The sequence below is a fragment of the Akebia trifoliata genome, chromosome 12, assembly GCF_017979445.1.
Source record: "Akebia trifoliata isolate Shusen 1 chromosome 12, ASM1797944v1, whole genome shotgun sequence".
Taxonomy (NCBI): domain Eukaryota; kingdom Viridiplantae; phylum Streptophyta; class Magnoliopsida; order Ranunculales; family Lardizabalaceae; genus Akebia; species Akebia trifoliata.
The window spans coordinates 28,773,234-28,793,398 of NC_141386.1; the positions used below are offsets into that span (position 1 = coordinate 28,773,234).

The window sequence follows — 20,165 nt, forward strand, 5'->3', positions numbered from 1 at the left end:
CTCCTTGTAGAGACCTACGGTAGTAACAGGACTCTTTGAAGAGGTGCAACAGCAGTATAATTGTTGATTTGCTGTTTGGGCTGCTTATCATAGTTGTCTGTGTATTGCAACAGAGTTGTCGGACTCTTTGTGAACCTGCGACAATAGCAGAACTACTTTTTGGGCTGTTGTGAAGATGTGCGACAGCATTGGGACTGCTATTTGGGCTGTTGTGGAGACCTACGACAACTGAAGAACTGCTGTGTGGGTTCTGTGGAGACTTACAAAAAACAATTGCATTGTTGTGTGGACTGAGTAAAGTCATGTGACAGAGTTGCTGCCCTCTCTACCTGTGGTTTATTCCACATTGGGCCAATACTACGGGAAATCTCCCTTCAAACCAAAGTTACTTCTTTCCTTGCAAGTAATAATGACAAATCCAAAGTCAAGGATTCTAATCCGACCTTGGGGCAAATCCTTCAGCCCAACATATCACCACTGCTCTTCTTGATGGCCAAAACTTTTAATCATGGTCCCGATCTGTGCGACTCTATCTAGGTAGTCGAGGAAAATCTGGATGGCTCTCTGGAACTATTACTAAACCACTACTTATTGATCCTAAATTTGAATCATGGGAGATCGACAACTGGACTATCCTTGGATGGTTATTCAACTCCATAGAGCAGCGCATGTATACCATGTTCATGTATCATAAGACAGTTCCATCTCTATGGTCAGCACTTATTTAGACTTACGCACATGTCAGGAATGACTCGAGGATTTATGAGCTTTATCAAGACATTACCCAGGCTACCCAAGGGACACAGAGTGTAGCCGATTACTTTAGATTCCTTCAGTCACGTTGGGAGGAACTTTCTTATTATGAGTTTATGGCCAAGTTGTCTTTCGAGGCAGCCGGTTATGTGGTTAAGAGGATTGCTCGACATCAGACCTACGAGTTTTTTATGGGACTCCATCTAGAGTTTGAGGCACTTAGAATACAGATCCTCAACACCACTCCCTTACCTTCTTTATTTGAGATATTTGCAATCATTGACAGTGACAAGCATCGTCGTCATATTGCTCCTACTCAGACTAAGGTCCCTAGCATTCTTTCTGCTCTAATTACAGATCAAATGGCCTTAGTTGCCAATTCAAGTTTCTCCGTTTCTCGTACCCCTAGATCAGGGAATCGTGACCGTGGTAGCCGTGGTCATGGTAAAAGGAATGGCTTTACTTGCAGTCATTGCAGGAAAACTGGTCATGAGAAGGCCCGCTGCTTTCAGGTCTATCCTCATCTAATACCACAATCTTCCTCCACTTCGTCTTTGGGACAAACTGGCCCTCGTGCCGCTACAGTGGAGTCATCATCTATTCCTCTTACTGACCCTCCTTCACTTGGCACGATTGATTTGCAACAGCTACAGATTCAGATTGCTACTATTGTCAATGATCAGATTCATGCTCACACTCACTCATCTTCTACTATGGCCTCTGTTACTATGCCTCCAGGTACATCCTCTGCATTCAATGTCACTCAGTCTGGCATTACTCCTTTGACATGGGTTATTGATTCTAGTGCCTCTGATCACATGATCGGTGAGTCTAACCATTTTACCTCTTCTAATTTTTCCACCACCCATAGGGACGTTCGTCTTGCTGACGGATCTCTTACACCTATTCACAACAAGGGTATCATCCATTTATCCTCTAGGATTTTTCTAGATTTTATACTTCATGTCCCTCACCTATCTCTTAATCTTTTGTTTGTTAATAGTATTACTAAATCTCACAATTGCTCAGTTATCTTTTTTCCTACTCGCTATATTTTTCAGGACCTAACTTCGAGGAGGATTTTTGACAAGGGGTATGAGAAGGATGGGATATACGTTTGGATCTCAGCCTACTACTACTCCGACTTCTGTGCTTCCATCATCTGGCAGCCACACGTTTCATCACAGACTCTAGATTTATGGCATGTTCGCTTAGGACATGCCAATTTTCAATACTTATGTTTTTTATTTCATGTTTTAAAATTTGCCTATAATAGACATAAATTCCAGTGTTATGTGTGCGAACTTTCTAAACACACGTACTTCTTATATTCCTCTTATGCATCGATTTAATGCAATATTTGATTTAGTACATTCTGATGTGTGGGGGCCTTCCCCCGTTACTGCCTTCAATGGTCATCGATATTATGTTACATTTATAAATGACTATTTTCGTTGTATTTGGGTTTATTTGATGCGTTCTCATTCTGAAGTGCTCCCAATTTTTGTTAACGTTCTTAAGATAATTCAAACTCAATACAATATAACTGCTAAATCCCTTAGGTATGATAATAGGGGGAATATATATCTGATGGGATTCGCTCCCATCTTCATTAGCATGGCATGCTTCACCAATTAACTTGTCTTTATCCTCCTGAGCAGAACGGGGTGGCGGAATGCAAGAATCGCCACCTCATAAACATTGTCTGTTGTCTTCTTCGCAGAATGCATGTTTCAAAGGCATATGGAATATGGCAGTCCTTACTGCGCCTTTTCTTCTTAACCGTGTTCCAAGTCGCACCTTAGAGAGACAGGTGCCTCTTCATGTCCTTCAACCTGATAGCATTCTTTTCCCTATCACACCTCGAGTCTTTGGATGCACGTGTTTTGTTCAGGACAAGATACCCAATCGTACAAAATTGGATGACAAAGTCATTCGCTGCGTTTTCTTAGGTTACTCCTCTATGTCTAAGGGATATCAGTGTTATGATCCAGTTTTTCCCCGTGTAATCCACTATCTTGATGTTATTTTCTTTGAAAATGTTTCATACTTTCATGCTACATCTATTTTGCAGGACCCATCTCCTATAATACTGTCTTCTCCAGTTTTTCCTCCATCTCTGTTGTCGCTTCAGGTATACACTCATCACCGTCACCCCTCGTCACCCTCGTCACCCTCCTTCTTGGATTCAAGTATACCATCTTCTACCTCCACACATATAGTTGTTCTTATCCCTTTTATTTATGACTCTCACTTACTTATTGCCCTTCGCAAAAGTAAGCGGGGGTGTGGTACTGATCATCATATTGCCCAGTTTGTTTCCTATCAAGGTCTTTCTTCCTCTTATCAGGCCTACCTTACAATCACTGATTATATTCGAGTTCCTCGGTCTATATCAGAGGCTTTGCAAGACCCTCAATGGATTAAAATTATGACTGTTGAAATGGATTCTTTGTAGAATAATAATGCCTGGGAACTTGTTACCCTTCCATTTGGGGAGCGGACCGTTGGTTGTAAATGGGTATTCACTGTGAAATATCTTGCAGATGGTACTATTGATCGGTATAAGGCACGCCTAGTTGTTAAGGGATTTACACAGACCCCAGGAAAAGATTTTGGTGTCACATTTATCCTGTCACCAAACTCTCCACTGTTCGGCTTCTTATCTCTTTAGTTGCGTGTAACTCCTGGCCACTTCACCAACTTGATGTAAAAAACGTCTTTCTGAATGGTGATTTGACTGAAGTTATTTATATGGACCCTCCTTCAGGGTTTCATCTTCAGGGGGAATATTCTGGGAAGATATGCCGCCTTCTTAAATCTCTGTATGGCCTGAAGCAGTCCCCGTGAACCTGGTTTCAACGGTTTTCTGAGGTTATTCTTTCTATGAAGTTTTCCAGATGTCACTCGGATCATACTTGTTTTATTCGTTGAGGAGTGCATCATCGTTGCACCATTGTTGTGGTCTATGTGGATGACATCATTGTGACTGGAGATGATGCACAATGGATTGACAAGATAAAGATGTTATTGGGTCGTGTTTTTTAGGTTAAGAATTTGAGTTCACTCAAGTACTTCTTGGGGATAGAAATGACCCGCTTTCGTCGTGGTATATCATTAGCTCAGTGTAAATACACATTGGATCTTCTTCAGGATACTGGGATGTTTGGTTGTCGTCTTGCTTCCTCTCTTATAAATCAGAATCATCATCCTCAAGCTGATTCTGACGATATTTTATCGGATCCTTCTTCTTATCAAAGACTTGTAGGTCATTTGATTTATCTGACTACCACTAGCCCGAACTTGTCATTTGCAATCAATGTAGTCAGTCAGTTCATGCATACTCCGCATACTTCTCATCTTGATGCAATTTATCACATTTTTCGATACTTGAAGTCACGTCTGGGTCTTGGGCTTGTCTACTCTTCCACTGCTCAATTGCATTTGTCTTGTTTTACAGATGTTGATTATGCTAGCTCTCTCACGGATAGGAGATCTACCTCTGATTTTTGTACTTTTTATGATAATAATCTTATCTCGTGGAAAAATAAAAAACAGAATGTGGTATCTCGTTCCTCTGCTGAAACTAAGTATCGAGCTATGACCCTTAGTACATGTGAACTAATTTGACTTCAATTTTTGCTAACATAGTTCATGAAAGAACTAAGCATATCGAGGTTGATATTCACTTTTTCAAAGAGAAAGTTCAATCTGATGATCTTCAGACAGTCTTCGTTGCTTCTTCAAATCAACTTGTTGATATGCTTACAAAGTCTGTTGGTTCGATTATCACTAATTCTCACCTTGTCAAGCTAGGTTTAGTTGATATATTCGCTCCAGCTTGAGGGGGAGTATTGGAAATAATCTAATTGTTATTTTAGTTATAATTATTTAGTAATGATAACCTGTTATTTTATTTCTTATCTGTAAGGGCATTTCTATCTTTTGACTCTTTTAATTAATATAAATTCATGTCAAACTCTCACAAAGATACTTGAATTGATAATTCTCAAATTCTTCTGAGATGACCACTCCATAATATGAGTACAAAAAAAAAAATAACTTAAAAATTTCCCGAGCAGTTACAAACCCAATCCCAACGGACTAAGAAATCCTCAAAGAAGACCCCTCTAGCTCCAAAGGAATAAATGCCTCAAAAATTCAATTATAACTTCCCTCTCCTTTCCCTCGAAAACCCTTATGTTCCTTTCTTTCCACACCCCACAACAAACAACAAAAAGAACAAGGCTCCACAACATAATCTCATGATCAATTACGTGCCTTTTGTCCCAAATTCAAGATATCTTCTCAAGTCTAGAAATGCTAATTGGGATGTCAAAAACACATGTTAAAATTGCAAAAACAACCAAAAGAGAAGATTTAGATCGTAATTCACATCCGAAAGAGAAATTTCAACATCTTAGCTATGATTTTGTAAGCACTGTCTACCAAGCTAACAGGACTCAAATTCAAAATATCCTCCACTCACTGCCTCTTTGGGATTAAAACGACAAAAATACAATTTAGATCGTAATCCAAAAACTCCATATCTAGAAAATGAGCCACTATCTTCATGAAATCAGCTCTTGTGCCCCGACACTTATGAAAAGCTACATTAAACAATCCAAACCGAAAGCCTTATCCCAGCTAAATGCCTAACATCTTCAAGAATATCTTACTCTATTTTTCTTTCCATCCAAATTTTCTTCTCCTATGAAACGATATCAAATTAAAGATTCTCCACTATCGGCCTAAAAGGTGTATAATCCTCAAAAAATCTAGAATAATAATTAATATTCTCCTCCATGATAGCCTCCTTACCTTTTAACATCTTCTCATCCACGAGGGCAAGGGACCTCACGAAGAAGTACAAGTGTACAACACAAGAAGATTAACCTACCCTTATTAACAATAACTTCACATCTAATCCAAAGTCCTCAAAAAAAGCCCCTCATCGTACGTAGACAATTTAGACCACTGACACAAAGACCTCATAAGATTGCAAAGGGAAGAAGCCTTCATAAATCATAACAGCTATCTTCGGGAGAGTGTTTATATGCTAACTGTAAAAGACTCCAAAATTGATCTTAGAAGAGTCATATAGATCCCAAAATGAGTGAAAAGTGAAGCCCAAACCCTTCTCGAAAGATAACAAGGGCGCAAAAGATGATTGATGGTTTCACCATTGACATAAAAAAGTTTTAAAACAATTACAAATTCTTCAACCGAATGGTCAGTGATTTATACTTCATTTAGAGAAGCATTCCATGAAACTAAGGAACTTTTGATCCACGGGCAACCTAGTAGGGAGATCTAGAATAGTAATTGAGAGCTACCAAAAATAATCTGACCGTAAACAAACCACCTCAAGCCCATGACCAAACCTATTAGTTGTGTTTCAAAGGGAAAAAACAATCATTTTGATTTTTTTTGGGAGTTAAATCACTGAATCATGCACTCACACATTCAAATACAATCCTCATCCTCAAGCTCATGCATGCATGTACATAACAATAAGAAAAATAACTCCAAGAAGATTATCATCGGAAATGTCTTTGAACAGTTTGGTATTTCCTTGCGAAAATGGAGAAAAGAAGATCATGTCAGGATGTGAGCAATTTAGCAGGAAACCTAGGGGTAAAGAAAAAACACTACCTCTGTGTTGCTACATTGCATTATAGTGCATCCAACAGAAGCCCAATACTCCTGTAATATTAAAAAAATATATCAGGAAAGTAATGTAATAGTAACCACACTGACACTGCAAAATTTGATCAAACAAAGGCACTGACTGACGAACTAAAGCTTAGATGTTAGAAAACGAAGAATTAGAACTCATTTCCACGCTGATCAAGCTTAAAAACAAGTTCTATTTTCTCCATATTTTTTTTAAGGAATGTGGAGTGAATACAGGTATTGAAAACATTTTGCTAATTCCACCATGGTAATCTCATTTTCTTCTTTTTTTCAGGGGAATGATAAACCACCTCCAAGCAAAGTTTAAAATCTCATCTCATGGATACATTACCACATTCAATGTTTTGAAGTCAATGTGTCATACGGTCTCGTCCAACATCAATACCAATTGTATTGGCCGATACAGGACATATTTTCAACTATACCTCCAAGTGCCACACTAAAGGCACCTCCTTTAGACAAATTCTTACAATGGGTTTTGAACCCAAGTTTGTTTTTTTCTTGCTTATATCTCATCAACAAAACAAGCTTTTTTATTTGGTTAAAAAATTTCGATTTTTCCACCATATAAGCCTATTTATAACAAAATCAGTAACTAAAGCTAGTCTTTTTTTAAAGTCTTGGTGACGAATTAGGGTTTTCGCATTCTGAACAATCCAAATATGTAGATTTTAAGCTGCATTTTAACATAAAGTATGCATTTTGCGCAGCTAAGCCTTAAACCCATCAAAACGAGCACTTATAGATTAAACTAAGATTCGAAAAGAAGATGAAGAATTACCTGAAGACGCTGAATCGCTTGTTGAAAGGTAGGAATAGAAGCTTTGGTGAGAGATTTTGGATTCTTGGATGAAAGTTCAGGAATCGCAGAAGTGCTTATTGCGGAAACACTGGTTTTGCCGAATCGCAACGAACGATGATGATGATGAAGAAGCTTGTAGAGATGATTAGGGTTTAGTTTCGGGGCGCAGAGGAGTGAGAATTGGGTTTTGTGAGGTTTTAGGAAGGTGAGAGCTAAGGGAAAGACGAGCATGGCCATTGGTACTTGGTAGTGAGGATGAAGGAGAGACCTCTCCCCAACGTTAGCTGGTTAATCTATCCGAAAGTCGCACGAGTCGAAACTGCTTAGAAGCTCGAGACTTTGATGCGAACTTCTTGTATAAAAATGATATAAGAAGCACGTATATATCGACACGTCATAGTCTATTTTAGTGCTGGATATGGATCTAGGGCTGCCAGTGGGTTAGGTTTAGATCCGGACTAGCCCAACTTAGATGGGTTAGGGTGGTTTTACTTGGTCCGTTTAGTCATCAGAACCAGTATAAGGTTGATGCAAGTTTTTGGGTCAGGCTTGGGGTTTAGAGTTAGGACCATTAGGTGGCCCAAAGTGGATAGTTAGGGTGCAACTAGATCCAATTCAAACCGAGAATCGAAACAATTTTAAGTGACTAATTGAGACACCCGAATCTCTTTATTTTTTGTTGCCCCTCAAACTCATGACACGCCTTTTTGCCCCTTTCCCCCTCCTTTAAAAAAAAAATAAAGAGATTTACTGGGCAGACATATCTGCTGCAATTTTATTAAAAAAAATAATAAAAAAATTCCTTACTTTATAAAATCAGGCTAGCATACGTAAATTAGTAAGATTTCAAATCTTACTAAGAGTTGTTGGACCCACATGGATCATCAAATTGGTAAATCCAATACCACAGTCTTCTAGATTTCATCGAAAAACTCATATTTAAAAGAAAAAAATTTTAAAAAAAAAAAAAAAATTCATTTTTGACCTTGATTGAAGGTATTGAAAATGGATGGCCAACGAACTATCAAATTTAAAACTAAAGTTCCATAGTGAAAAATTACTTTTTTTTCAAATTGCTAAGAAATTTGTCCTGTTATAGTCTTGTGGCATTAGATCATGTTTTTGAAAATCACAAATTGATGTGGTTAGGATACACTCAAACGCATATTAAGTATCAAATTAACCTCATCAATTTGAATTTTCTATCCCCACTCCAAGGTTTGTTGGGTAACAAATTTCATAAAGCAAGGTTACCTTAGAGTTCTCAAAACTCCAAGGGAGATTTTGTAATAATTAGGTCTGTCAAGTAAATCTCTTAAAAAAAAAAAAATTGGCTGAGTTGAATCCCCCCCCACCCCCCCAACCCCAAAAAAATATTTTTGTGAATATTTGGGATACCCTTGTTTTCAAAGTGATAATCTGCCCAATTGACTTTGTTCTTCTTTCCTTCACTTAAAAAAAATAATAATAATAATAATAGACTCTCATCTTCAACTTATAATTAAAAACACTTACTTTTACATATTAAATCAGTAATCATCAAAATCCCATCTTCTATCCATCATTTTGAACCTATCATTAATCCCTTGTAAAAAATTATAGAATTTTCTTTCGAAAAAAAATCTCATCTCCTACTTCAAAAATCCTATCTTTGTTTTTAAGATTGAAGGTTAAATAATATTAATCTTAAGGTTCACAACTAGAATTTAAAAATAAAAATAAAAAAATTACCCAAGAGATTGAAGATGATTGATTTTAGGAAGAAAAATCGAAGCGTTTGTGATTTCAGGATGAAGGTGAGGATATTGAGGTATTTTGCATTAGTTTATTAGAAAAAGACTAGGGTCATAGAGGCATGTAACTATTTATGTCAATGAGATTACCTATGTTTTTAATTGATAACAATATCCCTTAACTTAGGTCTTCTCTCATAGACTAATTAGAGATGACCTAAATGTAATTTTCTTCAACTAATAAAAAACCCTTAAATTGATGAGCTCCTCAATCTTATTAATAAATTGACTCGAAATAAGTCACTCGAAATTCACTCACAAAAGTGGGATGCGTGTACGGAACCAGAGATCTTTTTTCCTTGTGTATACTGAAGAAAAAGATCTATGGTTCTATGCACATGCCACATCAACAAGTGGATTTCGTGTGGCTTTTTTTCGAGTCAACTTATCATGATTCTAATCAATTATAGTCCCCCCCCCCAACACACAAGGAAAAAATATATATGGTTTTGTACGCACCTCCCACTTCAATGGGTTAATTTCTAGTGCTTTTTCCGAGTCAATTTATTGCGACTCTAATCAATTATAGTTTGTAGAAAATCCTGGTTCTATCAGTAGAAACAAACCTATAGCTTTGGGTTAATTTGGTCTGGAATAAGTTGTAGTGTGGTTATGGAATAAGAAATTGTATATATCTATATAATAAAGCACAACTACTGAAACAGTTGTGTGTGACACTAATGTCCCATCAACTATAGTATTTGGGTTAAACCTCCCATCTAGTTATAATGTCATGGGACCCACTTTATTATCTTTATTCTTCATCTTTTCTAATTTTACTATATTTCATCTTTTAGCCCTTTAATTCATTTAATTTATTTTTATCTTTTACTCATTTACTCTCAAATTTTTTATAGTAGTTTTGCGGGTTTAACCTCTTATCAAGCTATAGTTTCATAGGACCCACTTTATTTTCTTAATTCTTCACCTCCTCTAATTTTACTCTACTTTCTTTTCTACCCCTTTAATATCAATTTTTTTAATAATACCCTTCCATCTTAATATTTTTTTCACTTTTACCCCCTTAACCCGAAAAAAGATGTCCCCTTCTCTAATGTTACTATTTTTTCTTTTACCCCTTTAATATACTTTATTGTTTTTCATTTTTTACTCGTTTAATCTCATTTTTTTTTAAATAATACCCCTTACATTAAGCTATAGTTTCTTGGGGTCCACTTTATTTCATTTACTATTCACATCTCCTATTTTTACTATATTTCATCTTTTACCTCTTTAATCCACTTTATTTTTTCATCTATTACCCATTTAATTTTTATTTTTATAATAATACATCTTGAACTTTATTTTTTCACTTTTACCCCTTAACTCGAGAGATGATGCTTGTGTCGTAGGCACGGGTGAATTCTAGTCTATATAATAAAATATAACTGAGTTTGAACAATTGTGTATGACACAAACGCCCAATCAACTAAACCTCCCATCATCTACAATTTTGTAGGTTAAACCTTCCATCAGGCTATAGTGTCATGGGATCCATTTTATTTTCTTAATTCATCACCTCCTCTAATTTTATTATATTTTCTCTTCTACCCCGTTTAATCCACTTTACTATTTTTCATCTTTTACCTATTTAATCTCAATTTTTTTTAATAATATCATTTTAACTCTATTTTTTTCACTTGTACTCCCTTAACCTAAAAGAGGATGTCCTTCCTCTAACTTTACTATATTTTCTCTTTTACCCCTTTAATCCACTTTATTATTTTTCATCTTTTACCTATTTAATTTCATTTTTTTTATAATACTCCTTCCACCAAACTATAGTTTATTGGGACCCAATTTATTTCATTTATTCTTCATCTCTTCTAACTTTACTATATTTTCTTTTTTACCCATTTAATCTACTTTATTATTTTTCATCTTTTACCCTTTTAATCTCATTTTTTTATAATACCCCTTCCATCAAGATATAGCTTCTTAGGCCCCACTTTATTTCATTTATTCTTTACTTCCTCTAATTTTACTATATTTTATTTTTTACTCATTTAATTCACTTTATTATTTTTTTTATTTTACCCTTTTAACTCAATTTTTTTTATAATAATATCCCTTCAACTTTATTTTTCACTTTTACCCCCTTAACTTGAGAGAGGATGCCCGTGTCGTATGCATTTGTGAACTCTAGTCTATATATATAGGACAATGTTCGGTTGCTAAAATGGAAACTAAAGTTTTATCCTATATGGGCTAAAAAGCTTCTAAATTGGTTAATTTTTTTTTGTAAGGATGGTCTCGATAGTAAGGAAACCATCCTAAAAAAATCAATCCATTTTGAAACTTCTTATCCATCAAAAAGTGGTTTCAAATTAACTGTAAAAATTGACAATCCATAGTTCTTCAACTTATAAAGCGGGGTTAGAAGAATAATAATTGGCCAATTTTCTTCTAAGACGATCTCCTCACTATATAGATAATCCTCGCAAAAAGGCAGCACATTCCAAAACTTTTAGGCCATATATGACAAAACAATTTGATTGTTGAACTCGCCCCATATATATATAAATTTATTATGGACTCAAGTACAAAGAAGAATAGAAAATAATTAGCTTTTTTTATTGTGCTTACTCCTTAGTAGTTGGGACATAGATTAATGACTTACTATGAAGTATTTCATGTTTATCATTTATTTATTTGTTCGTTCATTAAAATACATATTGTTTATAGGATATTAGCACCCATAGAATTGAGTAGAACCTTAGTTTGGTCTGGTATGGTTCTGTTCTATCGACAATTCATTTCAGTCTGGTTCTTATTTTCTAGAAATGACCTAAGGTGGTTCAATTTTTATTTGGCCCAAAATGGAATCAAGTTGCACTTCTAGTAGATAATATTTGGTTAGTGTTATTAGGCTCATTTAGTTATTGGGTTGGACTAGGCTAAGCTTCATACACACTTGGAGTCAAACTAATACTTTGTATTTAGGACCATTGGGTAGTCCATTTCATTACAATTTTTTATTATCTGCATAATAAAACACAACGATGGACCCCCCTCATTTTATTCCCCACATAAACAAGGTTTACAATTTAATTAAATTATAATTATCGAAGATAAAATTTACTTTCCTCCCCATGCAACACCCTGAATTTTAATTCGTATCTCGAGGAAAAAATAAATATTGGAATTTTAAGAAAATCTTGAATGTGGGATTTAGGGGTAAAACTTTAGGATGTTTCAGATCATTTTTAATGGAATCTGACCTCACCATTAGATTCAAAATCATCGAAAAACATAGTTTAGCCTGTAAGCACGTTCAAATGCGAGTCCGAATATAAAAGTTACAAAATCCTCGATTACCGGGTCGGACCAGGCTAAAACAGTGACTTTTTGTTAGAGTAATAATTTTTAAAATTCGATTATACCATTTAGTTCATAATGAAAAATTATTCAACATGGACTATTTATTTGTAATTTTTGGAGATCAGGAAGTCGAATTATCGTTAAAAACGAAAATGACATCAAGTTTAGGGGTCACCTCAGGCCAAAAATGTAGATTTTTTATGGAGACATAATTTGTAGAAATTGACTACACCATTAGATCCGGAATGAAAAATTATGCGAAATAGAGTATTCATTTATCAGTTTTGGAGTCCGGATGATCAAGTTATCATCGATCAAAACAATAGGCGAAATACCGATATCGTCCTAACTTTTATATAAAAAAAAATTTAATTTTTTTTTATATAACTCGTCTTCCCCAACGCGTCCATATAGCCGAGACATATAAAAACGAATATTATTTTTTTTCTCTTTGATCTTCCATCTCAGATCTCTCACAAATGGCTCGCCGTCGACAATCGACGTAGAAGGGAGAAATGTCCGCAGCTACGTTCTCTACAAAACCCACCCAACCTTTCTTCGTTTCACTTTCTATTTCATCCGATATCGTCAAAAATCAGCCGTATTTGGATACGGAAATTTCGAAACTTTGACCTCGGATTTTATTCGTTTCGGGGTCAAACAGTCTTTCGTCGTAGAAGGGAGAAGAGACGAGCACATTGAGATCTTCAAAACCACTAGATCGGTTTCGAAAATCAGTCGCTTCAAAGTTTGATTAGTCTCGATTTCCATACCGATCACCTCGATTTTCGTGCACGTGCTTCAATTCCGTCGTTTAGTGATTGTAAGGAACTCTCAATTTCTATTAGTAATCGTAGATTGTGAAAATTGCATTTAGGATTTTATTGGAAAAATTTGGATGAATTTCCGAAATGTAAAATTCATTTGTTATTTCAAAAATTCACGCCATAAATTGCATGATTGATATGTTTAATTGTATTTTTAACAAATTATACGTGGGTAAGGTATTTTATTGGGTTATTTCTGTAAGTTAGGTCCTGTGCACTGCTCGGAATCCGTTTTAATATAAGTTTTATATTTTTTTAAGGTTTTTGATAAAAATAAATTCTTTAGTTGAAAAATGTGATTTAATATTCAATAAACTCATATTGAGTTGATGAATATCAGAAAATGGATGTTTTTATTTAAGAGATTGAAAATTGTAAAAATCGAAAAAAAAGAAAAAGGGTATGAAACGGTAAAATGTCAGAGTCACACCCGAGGGGTGATGTATGCATTTTACGTTGTTGTATTGTGTGTAGGTTGGTGAACAGATATCTAGGGATAATATTATTGGTTGCATGTTTATTTCCTTTTTGTTAGCACGAGGCGCTGTTTACGTTTCCGTTATGTTATTTATTTTAGACCGGGTGGCCACACTTGCATGGTAGGAAACTGGATATCTATTCTCAACCTTGTATTGTTAATTTCTCTTTTGTTTTCAAATGAAAATAATATATATGTAGCTATTTTGTGAGCTGTTAAAGAGTCTGTGAATGCTTGAAGGGATAGTGCGTCATATCATCCGGAGTGGTGTACTATCCTAAGATATACGGTAGGGACCACCAAGCTCATACGTGGTATGGGACGCGTATTAGAGTGGAGTCACAACTAGAATCCGGGTTTATTCCTCTCTATCTTTACCAGTGAACTTGTAATGTAAAGGTGGTCGTATACGAATGGTTTGTATATTTGAGAATCACATATACGCCTGATAGGCATAGACGAAGATGATTAGTCAGTGATCACTAACAATCTATAGTAGTCGAACGTTCTGACACATCGAAAAGAGACCCATTGCTTACGGTCACGTCAAACGGCCAGCCTGAGCCAGATAAATGGTCAACCAAGCGTGGTAAACAGCGACCAGCCACAAAATCAGGAACTAAAAGTCAGAGAAGAATAGTAACATCATGTCCCAACTGGGAGCGATCCAGTCGTGAATCCCAACTCTCTAATTCCAATACTCTACCATTGTGTATTATGTATCTGTTACTTATTTTGATATATAAAATAAAATCCATGTTACTATTTCTATTTGATCAATTAGATTTGTATAAGAAGATAATGTTATAGTGAGTAATGATGATTGATGTAATGTGAGTTTTAAAATGTTAAGTTGTTCATCCCTGACTATATGTACCAGTTAATCGTAATTTATTCTGTAAAATTTTGTATATTTTAAAATGATTTAGTATGCTTATTCGTTAATGTTAGAAAAGGTTATTGGCAGAAATTGTGTTATTCCTTACTGGGTAACCATTGTTACTCACCATTTCCTTCTCTATTTTTTTAGTTTCAGATTCAGAGCTTGGCAAGGCAAGTATAGAGCACGAATGAGGATCATCTGGTTGGTCAGGTAGACAACCAGAGTTCGTCACTTGGTAAGTATTAGGGCTATACCCCCTGGTGGTGTCAGTTTCCCCAGGTAGTCTTATGGATTCTGTCTTGAGTGTTAGGACTTTTGTTAGAGTGAGAAAATCTCTGTATAATCTTGTATATAAATTTTTTTCTTCCGCACTCTGATCTATCATACGATATTAGATGTGTATAAGCTTCCGTTAGTATTCTATTTTATGCGTATATATGCAGGATTGTATGTCGTTTATCAGGTGCAGGTTATACGCCTTGGAATGTTAACATAAACAGAGGAAACCATGTCGAAATTTCGAGGTGCCACCTACTACCTCGAGATCTGACATGGGGATTTGTGTTAGTGTTCGGCGGGGCGTCACACCCCAACTCTCCCTTTCCCCCCCTCACCCCATCATCATCTCTCTGTTTATTTATCCATTCTTTTCTCAAATTTTCCTTTTCCCCCACATCTTAAGATCTAGAACAACCAACTTTCTCTCCCTTACCAATAATTTTTTAGTTATTTTGATTTATTGAAGATTCTCTCTCCATTCATTGTATTCGTAGAACCTGTAAAATTAATTTTAATGTGATTTGTTTTGTTATTTTGATTTGTTAAAACTTGTATTTTTTTGTTATGTTGATTTTGGTTAATTTCAGTATTGATGGTGAGTTTTAGTAGCATTGTAATTTTAGCAGCATAGTGATCAAAGGCATTGAAATGTTGAAAAAAAATATTAAGGGTTATTGGGCCCACATAAATTTCCTCATTGGCAATCCAACACCACCTTTTATATTTCATTAAAAACTCATCTTCAAAAAAAAAAAAAAATACTTTCCTTTCTAACTCAGTATGATTTACCATATATATAAAGAGAACGCAACAAACATTGTTTTGAAGATATATTTATCAATGCTTACTGTTTTGTTAATAGAATTGTAGAGGATGTTAGAAATGTCTTTATGAAAGATCTAGAAGTTCATTTTCAAATAGAGATTAATATTCTTCTGCATTGGGGTTCTAATGTTCAGTTCAAGCGGTTCAATACTAAATTGGTGAGATGGATCTCTTCTCTTTCGATTACTTCAAGATTAACATGGATGGGGCTCTAACTTGGGTGGAGGATTTAGTTTTCTTGCTAGAAACTCATTGGGAAATGTTAAATTCCATGGTAAAAGGCATTCAATCTTTTTCTGGACTTGGTTCCATTGAGTTTGAGGTCATTCTAGAGAGTTTAAGGATGGCAAAGCATCAAGAAAGTTATGGAACTATCATTTCAACCGACTCAAAATACACCATTCAAAGTACTAAAAAGAGATTCCTTCAACTTGATATCATATTCATTTGTTAAGACAGATTCATGCCTTGTGCAAATATAAAAAAGTCATCTTTGAGTAAGACTACCAAGAATCTAATGCTTGTGCGGATTTCTTGGCCAGGCAAAGTATTAGTGATGCTGGGTACACTATTGAAAACGCCCTCGATCCGCGGGGTGCGCGGATCCGCTTTTGACCCTTGAGGTTTGGGAGTCGCCACCTAGTTATTGTGGTCTAGGAACCAAACTGACTCTAACATGGATAAAAAGAACTAATCTACCATAAAAAAAATCTGAATTCGGGGATCATGTTACGGGGTTGGAAGGTGTTAGGCACCAACCTCGCCCGGCCAAAGCCGGTCTCTATTAACTTCCCAAATATATCACATTGCTAAAAACCTAGATAAAAACAAAAATAAAAAATTCATACCTTTCCGATAGCAAAGATTTTGCTCCCTCAGATCTGACAAACAGAGCTCCTTGTACTGTATTCCCTTACTTCGTTCTGTCTCCGGATTTGACTTCGGATCTCCTAGATCAAGGTATCTCCTTATTTCTGAATCTGAATTCTTCAAGTTTGTTGCGAATTTAGGGGTGTTTTTGGAGGGATTTTAGGGGTTTTCTAGACTAAAATTGAAGGGGGGATGTTAGGTAAGGGGTTGGGGCTCCAAAACTAGGGTTTATGGGGGGCTAGGGGAGCTTCTAGACCTACTTCTCTTAGGGTTTATGATTTTTTACGAAAATAGAGTGTGAGCACCTCTATTTATAGATGTTTGTTAGGGTTGATTTGGATAGAGTTAGTGTTTAATTAGAGATCTTTCAATTAGAGTTGTGTTTTAATTAAACTTATTTTAGGTAGAATTGTGTTTTAATTAGAATTATTTTAGGTAGAATTGTTTTTAAGTTAGAACTCTATTAGATTGAATTATTATTTAATTAGAACTCTATTATGACTTTTGGTATTATTTTATTGACTTTTAATGTTTTGACTTTAGTCTTAATTGATTGACTTTTAATATCTTGACTTCAGTCTTGCTTAATTGACTTTAATTTTGAATTTAGTCTGACTTGATTGAATTTAATACCTTGACCTTAGTCTTGCTTGATTGACTTTTAATTTTTGGAGAACCCCCCTTTAAAATATCTTTAATTCTTTGGACCCCCAAATGGAGGGGTCCTTAAAGAAATATCTCACGAACCCTCAACAATTTTACTTGAAAGCCCGATTGATCAATTTCTTCAGTTCAAAATTTTAAATTAATTTCATTAATATTTCACTTTAATTATTTAATATTTTATTTATTAATTTCGAATTTGTTAATTATGAAAAATATGAAATTACCATTTTGCCCCCGGAGAGGACTTTTCACGTTTTAAGTCGGTTTTTAATGTTCTAGGATGTTTTAGAATCGATTTTTCATAAGGAATTCAATGGAAATATTAGTTTGTGTCATTTATGAAATTTTTTGTGTGAAATGGTCATGAACTTTATGAGGGGTATTTTCGTAATTTTGTCAAATTCTGTTAAAATTGGCGAAATGATTTATTTGGTTCCGATTTATTATTTTATGTGTTCGAGAGAGTTTTTCTAAGCGTAACGTAGGCTCTAGGGTTATTTTGAGGTTAGGGGTATTTTGATAATTTGATCAATTTTTAGTGATTTTTATCGTGAAACTTCTTTTTGGTCTGCAAGATGATGATTTCTATATTTCTGGGGTCGTATTTTCCTAACGTAACGTGATTTCTAAGGTTTTGTCAATTCGAGATACCTCATCCGGATTTCTGAAACATATCGGGTAACAAAATAAAGCAATGGAATACACATCCATCATTGGGAATCATTGCGATCTGGTTGACGAGTTGATTAATCAGGCGGATGTAAAAATGGGGTGTCTACAACCATATCTCTTGCTCCTTTTGATTTTACTTATGAGTTTCATGTTTTTTTTGTAAGCGACGTCTCTTGTACTTTCAAAATGTTTTAACCTTTTTTTAATCTAGGAGTGGTGATAATTGTATAAATTGATGATATTTACCCCTAATTTGTGATGATTAATTGATGTTAATTTAATTAATATGGCTTAATTTGTTGAATTTTCTTTCTTGTAGGTCTTGAATATTCAAAATGGGAGAAAAAGACAAAATATATTTTTAATGTAAAACATGCAAAAAGGTGGATGAGCAATTATGAGACAAGTTAAAGAAAGGAAGAAAAAAAAGAAAAATTTTCAAAAAATGGAAATATCTACCCATTCTTTTATGTAAAAAAATAAAATCCTTTCATATTTTGTCTTATTCTAAAAGATCTTATACATCTCTCCATATCTTTCGTATTTATATTTTTCTCTCTTTCCTCCACATGTTAAATTATCTCTCTTCCTATATTGCTAACATTTTATTTTAATTTATTTATATTTTTATCTATTCTTATAATATTATTTATTTATTTATACTTTTAATTATTATTATTTTTCTTCTTCAATCTTCATCTCTAATCTCCCTCATTCTTTAATTTCTTTTTAAGTTATTTTTTTTTCTAGATTTTTTATTCAATAATTTTCATGGGATCGTCTATGAAGATTATTGACTAAAATCCTAATTTGTAATTTTATTTCGATCAACAGTGGTGGATTAATGTTTATATTTTTTTGGAATGATTTGAAGTAAGTTAATTATTTTTATTTAATTATCTGCCTATGTATTCTTTTTGAGTTATTGTTTATGATCATGAATACTTGAAAATTTTTCTTAATTCATTATGGATGATTGTTATATTGATTGTTTAATGAATTTATGTGGTATGTAAATGTGCTACATGTAATTTAATTGTTATATCATTCGATTAGGGAGATTCTTAATTTGAAACTAACCAAGAAAAAATGGTGAATAAATAAAATTATGATTTTTGAGTGGATTCTCGATGTCTTAGTATTTTTTTAATTTTTGCTCTATACAAAAGTGTGAAAATCATCTTTTTAATAGTTTAAGTCAAATCTTCTTCCACCTCATCCATGTTTTATTTCAATTTTTTACATAACCCTCGTGAATTAACCCTAGACTCTCATAATTTTATTACTTCGTTACAATCCTGCACTTAAGACATTTAACATGCACTATTTTAGTCATAGTAGGTGGCCTCCCTAATAGCCCCACTTACCAATACAAAAAAACTTAGTAAGATTTAAACGCTTACTAAGGGACCTTAAGCTAAAATGAATTATGACATTGGTAATCCAACACCACACCCCTCTAGATTTCATGGGAAAACTTGGATTCAAAAAAAGGGAAAAAAAGAGTCAAAAAGCAATTATTTTTGGCTTGCTCCAAGGTTTTGAAAATAAATAGTTATCAAACTTCCAATTAACTCCTACATTTAAAATTAAAATTCATTGGTGAAAATTAACATTTTTTTTAACTTCCATAGAACTCTGGGATGCCACAAAGTGAGCAAAACGACCTTTAGTAGGAGTTAAAAATCTTACTAAGTAAGGCTAGCAGACTTTTGTTAAAAATGGACAATTAGAGAACACATTTTAAATTAAAATTCAAAAATGAAAAATATAACTTCTTTTTGGATTTTTTTTTTTAAGTTCTTAGAATTGTCCTCTATGTCCATTTGGCATCTGATTACACTCCATTCACTTATTTTCTTTAATTAAAAAAAAAAAAGAGTAAGCTTCTATTGCCACCCCAATTTTTACTTATTACACATCATTCACTTATTTTCTTTAATTTTAATAAAGGTGTAATAAGTAAAAGTTGGGGTGCCAATAGAAGCTCTTAGAATTTAGGGCTTTTATGACAAAAGTTAAAGCATGGATATTAGGAAATCAGTAATTAAACAAATCAATTTGAGATTGATTTTACCCATTGGTTTTAGGGAAAATTTAAATCAATAGAAAAACTAATATCAGATTAATTTTTGGGTGAAAAATCAATCGTTAATTAAAAAAACATAAGGGAAAATCTGATTTTAATTGCTATTAAATTGAAGAAGATGAAAAACTCACCTAAGGAGCAAGATCAAAATCTTTATATAAAAAAATCCGAGAGAGATTTGATAAGAAAGAGGATGCCAAAAAGATCTTC

General features: G+C 34.3%; 1 protein-coding gene across 4 annotated transcripts in view; it reads right to left on the minus strand.

Annotated features, from left to right (window-relative positions):
• Nucleotides 1–7,587, minus strand: part of EDD1 (glycine-tRNA ligase) — a 66,704-nt gene extending 59,117 nt beyond the window's left edge. Inside the window, exons 1-2 of one of the 4 annotated variants that reach the window (XR_015170510.1) lie at nt 7,232–7,585; nt 6,409–6,459 (exon numbers count right to left, since the gene is read on the minus strand). Coding sequence is in view for 1 of the 4 variants with exons in the window: in XM_086418013.1 (XP_086274139.1) it covers nt 6,409–6,459; nt 7,232–7,489 (309 nt within the window). In the remaining 3 variants the exon portion in view is untranslated. Of the gene's footprint in view, nt 1–6,408; nt 6,460–7,231 lie in introns of all 4 variants that reach the window. The other 3 variants (XR_015170511.1, XM_086418013.1, XM_086418014.1) reach the window with 3 other exon arrangements.
• Between the last annotated feature and the right edge of the window lie 12,578 nt (nt 7,588–20,165).